General features: G+C 35.1%; 1 protein-coding gene across 1 annotated transcript in view; it reads right to left on the bottom strand.

Moving 5' to 3' along the window:
• by (blistery) overlaps window positions 1–15,187 on the bottom strand; it is a 372,062-nt gene that overhangs the window by 9,485 nt on the left and 347,390 nt on the right. Inside the window, 8 exon segments of the mRNA XM_067094246.1 lie at window positions 16–236; window positions 1,802–1,870; window positions 2,913–3,055; window positions 3,865–4,059; window positions 9,368–9,490; window positions 10,851–10,977; window positions 11,216–11,469; window positions 11,829–11,979. Of these exon segments, the coding sequence (XP_066950347.1) occupies window positions 16–236; window positions 1,802–1,870; window positions 2,913–3,055; window positions 3,865–4,059; window positions 9,368–9,490; window positions 10,851–10,977; window positions 11,216–11,469; window positions 11,829–11,979 (1,283 nt within the window).

Raw genomic sequence — 15,187 nt, 5'->3', positions numbered from 1 at the left:
TATAAAGATTGTTACCTTCATCCCTTGTAATAGTTGGCTTGTACCAAAACTTGGAAATATCTTTCACAAATTTAGGATGTGAAGAAATGACCTCAGTAGATTCATTGAGGGACGTTAGAGACGAGCGTCGGGACTGACCATGGTATAAAGAAGGGGCTGGACTTGAGTGACCATTGAGTTCTTGCCGCACAGTCTGAGATGTAGCTGGGGATGGGCTACGAACACCCATCTCTTTGCTGTTGTAAAGTATTGAAGTACAGTAGCTTGTTAATCTTTTGCTTGGTTTTGAATATGTAACTAAAATAAGCATATAATACACATTATACAAACTTAAATATATACAATACAGGTACTGTAGGTGTACTTTCAATATGCTGTTTATTTTTGATAAGGCGTAAAGCAAGCACAGTAGCTAGCATTTGAAAAGCTATTAATTATAGCATTTCAGCTATCTTGGCAGAATTTTTAAGCTTCTTTTCATGTATGGCACATTTTACTGCTTCCAGAATGAATTTTGGCAAAATTCCAAAATTCTTTAAAGTTATACTGTTTTCAACTTAAAAATCAATATTTTGCACGTGTTTTTATCTACCAATGGTTGAAAAAGTAAACTTTAAAACTGACATTAACTACTGGCAGGGGCCATATATTACTGAAAGTGAACTACCCTAATGAGGAAAAGCCATTGGCTCACTATCAGTGAGTCATTCTTTTGCTGCCTGCTAAATCCAATCTGTGGGCTAAAGACAAGAAACTCACTGTTGGAAAGTTGCAGAATAACCTCGACAGATGAAAACCCAAGCTAGGTATACAAAGTAAAGATGTCATATAAGCACAGGTCATCCAGAGCTTTCTCATGTCAATCTATCCTGAGCAAACCACTTCATTTAGTATCCTATGATGGAGCTCTCATTACTAACATGAACAATTTTGATACCCTATCTTGTTTAAAAACATAAGGTGTATATAAAAAATAAGACTACTGTATCACTAGTGCATTAGGCCATATCTTTATATTCATGCTACCTGATCTTGCACAGGCAAACATTTTTGTATGTACTGTAGAAAGCTTATTACTCATGACAGACATGAACAGATTTTCTAGACTTGCTTCCTAAGTCTTCGTAGTGAATTGTAGTTTAGGTTGACAGACTCTTTAGCAAATGAACAATAGACAAAGTAGTAAAGTTTAAAATTAAACAATTCAGTTGAAATCAAATTATTAAACACAAAATCCAATAAAATAGACAAGGCTACTATGTCACTTGACCATGAGCAATGATTATGAAAATGTGAATAAAGTGAAGCCCTAAACTCCTACGAGGAATAGAACTGTTATTAGAATGGCAAAAGACTATATAGTTAGCAGTAAGTGGTAACTCCTGTTCTAAGGTAACTTACCACATTTAGTAACCAGTTCCCACCTGCAGTTAACGTCAGTTTAAAATATTTTACTTTATATGTATCATTGACATATAGAAGCAAATGCAAAACATTAGATGCATATTTATGTAAGAAAGCATGCAATGTAATTAATGTATAATCATGGTGACCTCAATAAATGTCCTCAGTTCATGCATACACCAACTTACAGGAAATCCCATCATAAACTGTTACAATATGAACTACTTATTCTTGGTAAATTACTGTACCCATTAAAAAAAATACTACAGTTATAATTACAGGATACATTTTATATATTACCTATGTCTTACCTGAGCTAAAGAGGTACTGTATCCTTTATATATATGATAAAAGAGAAATAGAACAGTGCTAAACTTAGGTCCTAACTAAAGCTAACCTGGGGAGTGACGCAGACTTTTTGATGGTAGGTCGAGACGAGAGAGAGGACAGGCCAAGATGAGCTCTTCTGCTTGGCATCCACATATTGAACATTTATTCACATTACCAACATTGATTAACAAACATAGGAATGTTCAGATCACCATCCACATATTTTTGTTTCCACATGAATCAACACAGGGATACCCATGGTCCAAATTCAAATTGGGTTCATAGGACAAAATTTCCATGGTATCAAGGGTTAGTCATAGAATTATTTTTTTAAATATAGTGCAAGTCCATTGTAGTATTGCAGGGTAGGCAGCATGCACAATTTTTTTATGTATACAGTATATAAGTCCCGTTTGTTAGCAGCGGCACAGATTTGTCAGTGGCACCCATGGGATCATCAAGGTGTTAGCAGAATCAATGGAGAAAGAGAAAGAGGAGGATAATACAAATACAATTAGAGTTAAATCCATCACTAGAAGGATTACAATAAATCAAACAATTACTACCATACAATGTGCAAATTTTTCAGCTGTGAAAACACTGGAATTTCACATTCTGAACTTGAATATATCACAGAGGAATTTTACGTGCTTTGGAGTTTGTTCTAATATGTCTAAATTGTACATTATAATTTCTAAATACATTATTGGCAAGGTTCAACATATGAAGGGGTAATAATAATACAGTAATATACACAAAGGTACACAGAAAACATGCAATTTGAAATACTGACTGATTTCTTATTATTATTTTTAGCACATTTCAAATGTTCCAGTAAAAGTTATCAAGGGTTGGAAAAAATTAGAACACAGTATTGCACTTATTTTTAGTTTACTGGGAAAGGTAATTCAGTTGTGAAACCTACAAGAACCAAAACAGATTTGCTAAACTTTTGAGTTTCAGGCAGAATGAAAGTTTAAAAATTCTAGCAAGCAAAATCTAAGAAAAAAGATAAAAAAAAAAATAAAAAATTCAGGCACGAATCTGGACTAACTTCATACAAGATCAAGTTGGCCTTTACTATTTTTGAAGTGAAGATAATACATAACCTGCCAAAGCATGCTCTCAGCAGAAAAAAGTTGGAGTAAACCAAACACAATATGTTCCTGAGTACTCACCGTTGCATTGTGGGACTTTTAGGTGGAAGCCCTTGGTTCAAATATGGAGTGGTAGGTGTTGCTGGAGGAAACCCTGGCGTTATTGGACGGGTACCTCCAAAGCTGCTCTCTGTGTCACTCTGCCAAGCACTGTCGTCTCGGCTCTGGACATAGAATTATTGACTGTTACTAACATGTATTAATATTTTTTAAGAAAACATCAAAGTGAACTGCAAGTTTTAATAGACAAAAAGTAACTGTACAGTAAAACCTTGGTACTGTACTGACATATTAGGCAGTTCTGTTTAAATGATTCCTCCAAAATTAACAGGAGTTTTTGCTATCAGTTTCATGTTATGTAGTAAAACTTTAGTTATTATTTTACACCTGAGTTTTACTATACAGTGCTATACATGGCTATATCATCTGTTTAGAGCTGGTATATGTGAAACTAACTAAAATTAAGAGTTGAAATGCTTCAAAAATGCTTATAGAAAACATGCTGCTGAATTGTCATGCAAATTTACACTACTTAAAACTTTAATGACCATTACATAGAGAACCATGCTTATCAAGGGCTTCACAGATCCAAGTAAATTATTTGAATAATATTCAGCTTATGCTACAAACACTGTCACTTCATACTCGAATAGCTATCATATAAGAAATTAAGGTGTGTCCTACAGCTTACAGAACACAAAAACAATACAGTACATACTTAAGTTTAGAGCACTTTAGAAATTACTGTAAAAAAAATTACTCATATGTTAGGTAAACAAACTTATTTCTGATGAACACATTGAATATGGTACCCACTCCCTTCTACGTTTAAAAAGGAACTTCTGATTTTTTCTTAAAGCATAGTGAATGCTGATAAACTTTTAAGATAGCATGACTAAAACTGTAGCTCTACAGCAGCACTAAATACACAACTTCTGATTCATCAGGGATAACTACCATGTGGGTAGCTAACCTGGGGTGTTTGAGCCGTCAGACTATGCCGTGACTCAGCAGTACTGGTGACAGCAGTGGTGGTGATGGTAGTAGTAGTGGTGGTAGTAGTGCTGCTTAAAGGGTTGGGCGGTGAGGTAGTGGAGGTGAGGGGATGAGTAGGGGAGCCCAAACTGGCAAGGGTAGCACTCAGGGCATCTAAAGAGTCCAGTCCCTCCTGTAAACACCACGCAACTCATGGCACTAAGGTCAGCATGCAATTACTGCACCAAGCAGGAAGGTCTCTCAGCCATCAAACAATTTCATTTTAAAAATTTTCTATGCAAAGAAATATAACTCTAAGCCAGTAAATTACATGCATATGCTTCTCAGTGAAATGTGTCAAGGTGTTAGCAAGTAAGTTAAAATATATCTAGATGTATTAATTTGATACTTTTAATACTTTGTAACCATACATGATGACTAAATTTTACAAAATTGCAATTTACAGTGGACGCACAATTTATGCAGGGAAAATGATTTTGTTGTACAGTGGTAGGTAGAGGTAAAACTATTAAAGGAAAGAGACTACATAAAACATACTGTGTACAATGATTAAGTGTATAACCCATTAATACATGTGGAAATTGTACAGCATCCTAAAAAACTCTCCGTCTACATATTTTCTAAATCATCTGAACCAATACCTATACTGCATAACTTCTGGCATTTTTATAATCCCTGAATTGCTGTAAATACATAGTACTGTATGTCATTTGAATAAAATTTCTAAACATCACATATTTTTACATGTGATCAAAACAAACAAATAGCTTATAGGAAAATGGGAGTACCCTATTTACAATCCTAGACTATCATCATCACTATTAACATTTTTATGTCAGGTTTTTCCCTTGTGGGGATAAGGCATGAAATGAGGCATTTCTTCTGTACTTCTGCCTGAACTTCTATTAGATCTGGTTCTTTTTTCCATAATTTCCTAGGCCTTTTCTACTGCTTTTTTGGTTAACTACTCTCCATCCTTTCTTATCATATCTCTGAACCATCTCTGATCTTTTGTCCAGCCCCCAGGCACCCCATCTCCCAATTCTTTAATCATAATACAATCTTCCTCCCATACTGCAGCCATAAATCTTGGTATTCTATAGATACACCTTTTCAAATCCCCCTTCATTCCCATTTGCTCTTGTAATACATTTCAGAAATTAAATATTGCTTATTCCATGTATATTTTGTAATCCTGAGCACTCTTAGATGGTCTATATTTGATAAAGAAAAGTAGCATTAATAGTACAGAATCCTAATGAGAAAACTAAAGCTTGTATGACAACTTATCAATACTATAATGCCAGTGAGAGAGAGAGAGAATCAGTTATGATGCCAACAACCTGGAATGGTCATTTTATCCAAAATTTATCATATTCCCCTATTCAGAAATATCTGCAATGCACGCAAACTGAAATCAATATCATACAGTATTCAGTTTTGCATACAAAATATGTGTAACTTCTTTATTCAAGACAGTACCTAATTATTTTTCAAAATTAATACTTGGCTGAAAGTCTTTTAGACAAACATTTACCACCCATTTTCTGTGATTGCTCAGCAGAATGTTACTGCTCTCTCAGAATATGGAGAGCTTAGTTATTTACAGATTGTATGAGAAGGGCCTGGAGTGACCTCATGTGCAATGGTACATCTCTATCCGTTTTTGTGACCACATCTACCATGACTATGACACAATACAATTCTCTATGCACTGGCCTCTCAACCACCCATCAAGTATTTATGTTATGGTCAGCTCTCCTGTGGCTGAGCACAGCAAATTTCTTGTTGTGTCATGTCATCTTTCATGCCGATTACTAGTTCTTAGTAAAATTTTGTAAAATCAAATTAAATATAACAGTATTTAAAAGTAAAGAGGCTCATGAAAAATCTGCACAATTTGTGAGTCTACTGTACTTTAAAACACACATATGCACTAAATAAAGCCAATGAATCTTTAGATAAAATATATGAATTTGCATCACAATGTAACGGGTATACTAATTTGATGCGTTATGTAATAAGATGCTGCCAATATCTTTTCCCTTTTAAATATAACCTTCCTGCTTCGTGTTTCAAATGTCATTTGTATTACTTGGTCAATCAGTTAACTAGATAAAAAGAGCAATTACAATACACATTTAGTTGTATGAAATGTCTATTACTATAATCAAATAAAAAACCTCTGTGCATTGACAATTTAAGATATATATTATATGTCAGAACTTCAAAGAGGAAGAGAGAATTTAGTATAGTACTTTAATAACATAAGTTCACTATATTTCTAAGGCTATAGACTCAGTAAGATTTAAAAATAAAAAAAAGGTGCTGTACAATAAAATTGTCTTTAAAAGATTCTTCTTTTAACATCTGATGCTAAGAAATAAAAAATACTCGGTACAGTATAAATTGGAAAATTTCATGATATCTCTAATATAATTAAAATCACTCTTTTGTAACAGACAAACCAATGCTTTTTAAATTATGCCTTGGTCTTGCACAATTACACATGACAAAGGCATTTGTAGTGCAAGGGTTTGTAACTGCATAAAAATAGTATAACTACGTAATAGTGAGTTACGATGCTCTCTTGTCCCATGCTTAAATACCTCATCAGTGGTTTCACTTTAAGAAATAATAGAAAATGTTAAAATCTGAAGAGTTATACATGATTATGAAATATTCAGTATATCCCAACCAAGAACGATTAACACTGGCATCAATTTGTATACAGAAGGTGAGGTTACATCACAGCAAAGTTAAGTACCACAGGCCAGCTTACTTAGGCAAAGTAAATATCAAATTGAAATCAATAAAACTTAATTTGGCTCAAAGACAAAAGAACTTAGGCCTGGAGAAAGTCTTTGAGTACATCTTGCCATGATACAAGCTCACCAGTACATGTCAGGATAAATCCAAAACCACCATGCAGTGCAAGAAGTTTTGTTCAGTTTTCTCCAATGTTCTCAAACTAGAGATGCTAAGCTTAGTTTTATTCATCATAATCCCATCAATAATATATATGCCTATAAATGTGTCACAAATATTCCCAGGTTCACCAATTTCTTTTCTGTTAGACAGAAGGTTACCTCTCCAATCATGCATCATTTGGATACACATGTACAGGATATATCTAAATCAATAACCTCACTTTCCAACCCATAGTCACTCCTCACTCGTTTTCAATATTAGCAGAGTAGCTTAGCAGTTTTTTTAATAAAAAAAATCGTTGTTCTTCCCAGGCTCATCGTTCTTTAATGTGCAGGTGCCTGGCAATGACAGTTTACCTTAGCTACTTTTCAGCCGAGAGAACATTCATAAATGGTTAGACTTGTATTTGGGACTTGTAGACGTGGCAGGCTATGTTTCACATGTACGGGAAGAAGCTGTGGATTCATCATCTTCCATTTCATCACATCTTATTTTCAACTCTATTCATAGTAGTCAAAGCATGAACTTTTGGGATAATCTGATACTGTTTCATGTTTATGCTATGTATAGGCAGTCCCCGGCGGTTTGCCATAAGCTGAAAATTGCTGTAACCCAAAGGATCATGGTCATAATGGATATAAATAGCGCCTACAGCGCCGTCAACAGTGCCGTAAGCACCGTTACAGCACCATAAGCACTGTAAGTCTTGGTAACGGCACTGTATATCCACTTATGGCACTGAAAAATTGGGGTTAACGACGTAACGTGGGAACTGGCTGTACTTCCTTTTCTATTAAAAGAATACTTCCTGATAGCCAGTTGCTTTTTCACAAAACTATAAGTTACCAAAGGCTTGGTTCTTGACCCCTTACAATCCCCATGTACTCTACTGGTCCCTATAGACGTACAGAAAACACTGAGGATCCAGGATCTTGCCTCCCCTCCTCTCTGAAGAGCAATTCAGGCATATTTGTAATTACAGTACTAGTTTTTAAAACATAAAAAAGTTTCTTCCAAGGAAACTATTAAACATAAAAAGTGCCCTCCTTCCAGCTCCACAAAAGTGAGATTATTGGCTAAACATACCTGTGGATCATGATGGTGCATACATGACAAAACTACCTTCTGCCTGACAGACAGAAGACTGGTGAACACAAGAGCATTCAGTACACAAATTTAAGTATGTATATGACTTATGGGTTAGTATGAAACTCCTTGGTTTGTGTTATAAAACAGTATTTAACTTTTAAAAGACTAAAATCTAGTTGGGAGTCTTTAAACTACTCAAACATCTAGCTATACACCCTGATAATTTTTTAAATAAGTTTAAAATTCATAAATACAGGATGTTATTTCCGCAAAATCCGTTTTCTCAATCTGGACGTTATACCATGCTGACATTGGTAACAATTACACATTGGGCTCAAATCCTATTTACTGCATTTACAAAGTATCAATCGGCAAGAGGAAAGGAGGAAGAAAAGATCTCTTTGTCTAATATGAAGTATCTGACAAAATATAAACCTATGACTAAAGAAGAGCTCATAGGTACTGCAGTATCTCCTGTATCTCTTTGGGTCTACACTAAGTGGAATAGGATGATTTGAGCACAATGTGAGTGAGGTAGGAATCATTTCTTTCAAAGAGGCAGTCTAACCTTCTTAATAACAACTGTGAGGGCTTTATGTTATATTGAACTTGGCTTGGAAGGCCAGATCTGTGCAAAGGCTTTTGTTGCAACAACTCCTTGTATTTTGCTGACCTAGTCTAAAATTTAAATTTTAAAATAAAAATCATCTAATATCAATGGTGCATTATTATGTATCATCACATAAAAGATTCACCATTTGAGGATTTCAGGATATAGGATATATGCATTACAGAAGAGTTTTCTAAACATTACATTAAATACAGTGCTGTAATTACCCTGCATTTCTTTGGCAACAATTCTTCATAATAAAACTGAATAAAAAATTAATATGCCACTGATTATTCACTTGCTATTTTTCTTCTGTATTACATGTGTTATGAAATTCTAAGTGAATACCAATTTATAAAAATTTACTGTATTCCTCATTAACATCTTCAGACCACTTTACCTAACAACAAAATACCAGTAGTAAAAACAAGAGCTATGAAATAATATATACTAATGCTTTTCTAACGGTTAAAATAAAAGAGGCTAAAAAATATTAGGAATGCTTTTCTAAAGCTATATCTCTAACCTTATTATATACAGTGCAGTTCTTATTAATAAGTTATATCACAATACTGAACTGTACAAAATTTCAATTGCACAGTACAGTACATCACATATTTTAAAATGAAGTGCACTACAGGTACTGAATATGAAAATGTATAATACAGTAGTTCAAAATACTCTCACTTCACATACTGTACTATATTATTGTCGAGTAAGCAATATGCTGCAATTCCATGCTGTCACTCTTAAATTGCACCATACTCAAACACCATGCTCTTCAAAAGCCAGTTTTTGTACACATTATCCACACACTATTAAGGAGGTCTAAAGCATTATAGGACAGTACCTGGTTTGAGGAGGAAACGACAGTTGTAAGTAGGCCATCAGTTGTACTGGATGAAGCGTATGATGTGTAGTTGATATGGCCATGAGGTGAGGTCTGAAGCTGGCTTAAAGCCGATGAAGAATCCTAACAGAATAAAAACAGACGGAATGGGTTACCTTGTCAACTACAGCCATTTAACACCTTTTAGCCTTTAATTTTGCATATTAAGTGAATTGCAAATGTGTGCTGATGATTGCAGTGTCCTTTTAATAATACTGTACAGGTTACAATACCCTTCTCCTTATGAGCCTCGAACAAGAAAATAAATTAGAACCATGTAGGATGAACCAATATATACAAAAATCCTAAAGTGAAAATATCAAATGCTGAGCTATAATAAACAAAGAGAAGTACAGTATTAAAAAGATTGTTGACTGTTAGTTAACACAGAAGATAATGTTCATAGTGATGACACAAGACACAAGAGATGAACAGACCATCTCAAATCTACCCATCTGAACTCTAGCTTGGGCACAGCATGGATGGAAAAATGGTGTGAAGTAAAGATGAAAATCAACTTCACATCTGTGTGGTAAGTATTTCTTTTGAATACAGTACACTTAAATTGAAGAATTTGATATGCACCATATAGATGAGGGCAAATTTTAAGAGGTTCATGGTACGAAATATTCATCTGACTGATTGAATCCTGACTTCTAGATTTTTACACAATGCAGTATTTGATAACCTGCTTGAATGCACAGCCTAAAGACAAGAAAAAAAGATCTAGAAGTCAGTGATATTATAGAATGAAAGTTTAAGGCCATATCCAAACTGCTTTCTATAGAATATAGTACATACAGTACATACGTATAGACATGTAATATAGTTAAAATGAGTTAACGCTTATGATAAGCATGTTACTGGTGATACAGAAAGCTATTAATTCACCTCTACCAAGAAAACTGAAAGGTTACCCCAAACAAACCTTGAAACAATAATCCATACAAGGTACATATGAACAATGTTTTTACTGAAAGCTGGCTAGACAAATTCTCAAGTGCTTCCTTAGTATGAGTGTATATTGAGAATAACAGTCATTATAATACTAATAATAATAAGATATAGATTATATGCATTATATACAATTTTGTCACCAGGCAAAATTGTTCATAAACTGCCTTTTTAATGATATATAGACAGTCACTATTTATACAAGTTACCGAGTAAAGAATAGTACCATAATTTTTAGTCTACTGTAGAAGGGTATTCATTATTAGTATAATTGGTTATACCAGCAAGTGTTTTCATTTACAGCATGAGGCCAGGACAAAAGATTATTTTAAGCTTTACTTAATTTTTTGCCCGTATATTTATCCCCATTCAGGAAGTGCTGAATTTGTACAAGTGATGGACATAACAGTGCATAACTTGCTTGCTATGTTATGGATATGTAAGAAATACAAAAATTAATTAAAATTTGCCATAATAACCCCTTTCTTACCACTGGTTCGGAAGTTTTAGCATTTTCATGTGCTCTCTTAACTGCTACGAAAGGTCGCTCTCTATCATGCGATGTATCAGAATGCTTTCTAGGAAGACTTCGCTGGTTACTTGGAGGTGGGTTGTGTCTGTATAGGGAAAAATCAGTGCATTAAAATTTTTTTTTTTATACGTAATGAAAATTTGATATGGAACATTTTTTCTGATATAAAAGGGCACATTTATTTAGCTTACATCTACCCTACTAAGGCTCTTCCTAGAGCTGAAAAATGTACAGTTGGCCTACGTTATAGTAAATGTCTAGGTAAATGCTGGAGAGAATTGAAGACTCCGTCCTGCTACCATAAGGTTATATCATAACCTTACCTGACAGTTCGTTCCCGGGAAGCTGACCTGGTAGGCAGAATTGGAGATGAAGGAGCCGAGTTGCCCCTGGCTGGCGTAGAATGGCCAATGGGAGGCTTCTGGGGCATTGTTGATGATGATGTCACTCCAGTATTTATCGTTAAGGGTGCTAGTGTCTTGACGGGCGAAGATTCACGTGAAGTCTCTGACAGAAGTGTGGTGTCACTGACATAACCGTCCTCGTCTCGAGAACTTGGGGTAGTAGTGCGTTGTTGCTGTAACCAAGAGTACATATTATAATTACTGAAAATACAGAACTCTCTTAATATAATTGATAGGGTTGTGATGAAACAAAAAAAGCATTTTCTTGGCACCTATACATTTTGAAATCTGTATGCTTTATGCATGATTGTACAGTACATGGATTTTATGCATTGCTAACTTTTTCACGGTTTCCCTGAATGTTAAAAAAGTGAAAGGAAAGCAATGTTAAATAATGTTCAAGTAACGCCATCTTTAATATCAAAATATTAAAATGTATAAAATGCAACGTCCCAAACGACACAACCCTCGCCTTCTAGTTGACAGAGAAATGCAAGTGGTTCAGTTTAATGGCTATAAACATCTGCATTACCTGATTCATTCGGGTGCGGAGTTCTGAGAGCATTCTTGCCTCCTGGGGTCCCCTTTCCGCTCGAACTTTGGCTTCTCTGCGCTCAGCGAGTTTGCGCTGTTGCATCTGAAGCCATGATAGAGTGTTGCTTCCTGTGCTGCTAAAGCTTCGGCTGAAAGAGGAGAAACATTGGTACAGTGCTTCTGTCACGAACTGTATCTCTTAACACTAATTATCATTAATATTCAGAAGGTGAACCCTATTCATATGGAACAAGCCCACAACTGGGGCCATTGACTTGAAATTCAAGTTTACAAAGGATATGGTATATTTATTATTATTATTATTATTATTATTATTATTATTATTATTATTATTATTATTATTATTATTATTATTGTTGTTGTTGTCGTTGTTGTTCAGATGAACTCTATTCATCTGGAACAAGCCCACAGGGACCACTGACTTGAAATTCAAGCTTCCAAAGAATATGGTGTTCATTAGGAAGAAGTAAGAGGTAAAGGGAAATACGGAAAGAAAAGATCTCACTCACTAAATAAGAAAACATAAATTAATAAATACATAATGCCAAGATGAAAAAGACTTCCATGTACCTGGGTATGGAGGTGGCTAACTTTCATTTTTAACATTTTTCAAATTATGCTTTCCTTTAATATTATTATAAAGATGGTAAACATACTTCCTGTGTTTTTTTTTCATGATGATTCATGAAGATCAGTCTTTTAGGGGGCTTCATTTATTATTAATCATGATTTTCCTTAAAAATATGTACTTTACCAACATCATCTTAAATTCACTACTATATATATATATATATATATATATATATATATATATATATATATATATATATATATATATATATATATATATATATATATATATATATATATATATATATATATATATATATATATATATATATATAGTGTGGGGAAACACTGGAGAGGTGTGTGAGGTTGGTTCGAGATGTGTATGAAGGAGCAGGGGCGCAGGTTGGAAGCAGTGTTGGGTTGACTGAGTGGATACCAGTAAGAGTTGGTTTAAATCAGGGGTCTGCTTCAAGTCCATATCTTTTTGACCTGATAATGGATGAGCTATCTCAAGGAATAAGAGATCAATTCCTCTGGTGCATGTTGTTTGCAGATGACATCATGTTATGCAGCACCAACAGAGGGGTAGTGGAGTCAAAACTAGAGCAATGGAGGAAGGTACTGGAAGGCAGAGGATTAAAGATCAGTAGGAAGAAGACTGAATACCTAAGTTTTAATGAAGATCAAGACTCCGAGATTATTATGAAAGGGACAAGGTTGAACCGGGTAGAAAAATTTAGGTATCTCGGTTCAACAGTGGCTGATGATGGAAATTTGGATGTAGAAATAACACACTCAGTGCCAGGCTGGATGGAAAAATTGGAGAACGATGTCAGGTGTCTTGTGTGACTGCAGAATCAACATAAAGGTTAAAGGAAGAGTGTATAAGACTGTAATGAGACCAGCTTTGAGGTATGGAGCAGAAATATGGCCGGTAAAGAGAGTACAAGAGAAGAAATTGGATGCAGTAGAGATGAAAATGCTTAGGTGGATGTGTGGAGTAACAAAAATGGACAGGATCAATAATGAAAGAATAAACCCAGAAAAGAAGACTGCAGTGGTATGGCCATGTGATGAGAAGGGATGAGACATATGCAGGGAGGAGAATGATGAAGATGGAGGTGGCTGGTGGGAGAGCAAGAGGAAGACAGCAGCGTAGGTGGATGGATGTAGTTAAAGAACTGAGAGACAAACAACTGTCAGAGGATGATGTGCTTGACCGAGCCAGGTGGAGGAAAGCTGTCAGAAACATCGACCCCACACAGAAGTGGGGAAAGATGCAGAGAAAAAGATATATATATACTGTATATATGTATATGTATGTATGTATATATATATATATATATATATATATATATATATATATATATATATATATATATATATATATATATATATATATATATATATATATATATAACACACACACACACACACACACACACATATATATATATATATATATATATACATATATATATACATATATATACATATTATATATTATATAATTTGACGCGAAATCTGTACCATTCAGTCACAGAGTCCCCAAGCACACATAGTGTGTTTATGTCTGCGTGTAATCGGGAACTTCAAATGAATAAAAACACTGCTCAACATCAAGAAAAATGGTCGACTTTTTCTGCATACTAAGAAGTGTAGGTAAACTGACACAGGTCTCCTATCAAAAGAAATTGTAATCTCTTGTCTGCATTCAGATGAATTCTTTCGTATTGTATTTTCAGCCACAAAGGACATATCCCATTACATCTGCGGACGAAAGCATCGTTCGAGGGAAAATGTACATTACCTTGAAAGTATCAATGTGCATCTTCCCGTTTTCTTACGTTTCGTTGATACTTCCCATTTTCTTTCAATTTCGGTAATGCTGCTTCTCATTTTCTTACAATTTCGGTAATGCTTCTTCCCATTTTCTTATAATTTCGGTAATGTTTCTTTCCATTTTCTGACAGTTTCTGCAAACACGTACCAGTATGGATGTACATACGTAAATGTACATCACAGCCGAGATAAAATTGCTATGTTATTGGGGGGGGGGGAGAGCCTTGCACAGAGGGATAGAAGGTAAGAGAGCAAATGAATTACAGTACAGAAAGTACTGTAGGGTGTAACAATAGTTAATTTTTTTAAAACCTATCTGGCGGGTAGAACTTTGTCAATTGAGAAACAGACAGAAATTTCACGTTTAAACGCACCCAGAATAGGTGTTGTGTATTTAAAGACGACAATCTCTAGAATAACAAAAGTGACACAATGTATTTATCATGATAAACATAAAACAGGAACTACTGAGCACAGAATGGCACTGACAGCATACCCAAGCCTGAGGATGAAACTTCAAGGGTAACATCAAAACGGCAAAGTCTGAGAGAGAGAGAGAGAGAGAGAGAGAGAGAGAGAGAGAGAGAGAGAGAGAGAGAGAGAGAGAGAGAGAGAGGGGGGGGGCCTCAATGACAACAAATATGGCGGACTGGAAGGTTGAAAGTGCCGAGTAAAGTCTGCAACATAACACCGCCTCTTTCGACCACCTCCTCCCTGTGGGCGACGAGTGAAAGACATCATCAAACCACTTGCTTAGGCCCTTTGGGCAAACGTCCATCCTCCCGGGTATCACTAACACTAAAGACACACAAGGACGCATGCGCGGAGAATTCCAAACGGGCGGGATGGATCTCTGCCCTTTTATTCCTCATTCCGATGTTCAGTTTGATAAAATCTTTACAAGGTTGTGGATACACCTGTGCT

Source organism: Macrobrachium rosenbergii, chromosome 50, assembly GCF_040412425.1.
Source record: "Macrobrachium rosenbergii isolate ZJJX-2024 chromosome 50, ASM4041242v1, whole genome shotgun sequence".
NCBI lineage: Eukaryota > Metazoa > Arthropoda > Malacostraca > Decapoda > Palaemonidae > Macrobrachium > Macrobrachium rosenbergii.
Note: the sequence above shows the minus strand (reverse complement) of the source record. Positions and strands in the feature narration are given on the sequence as shown.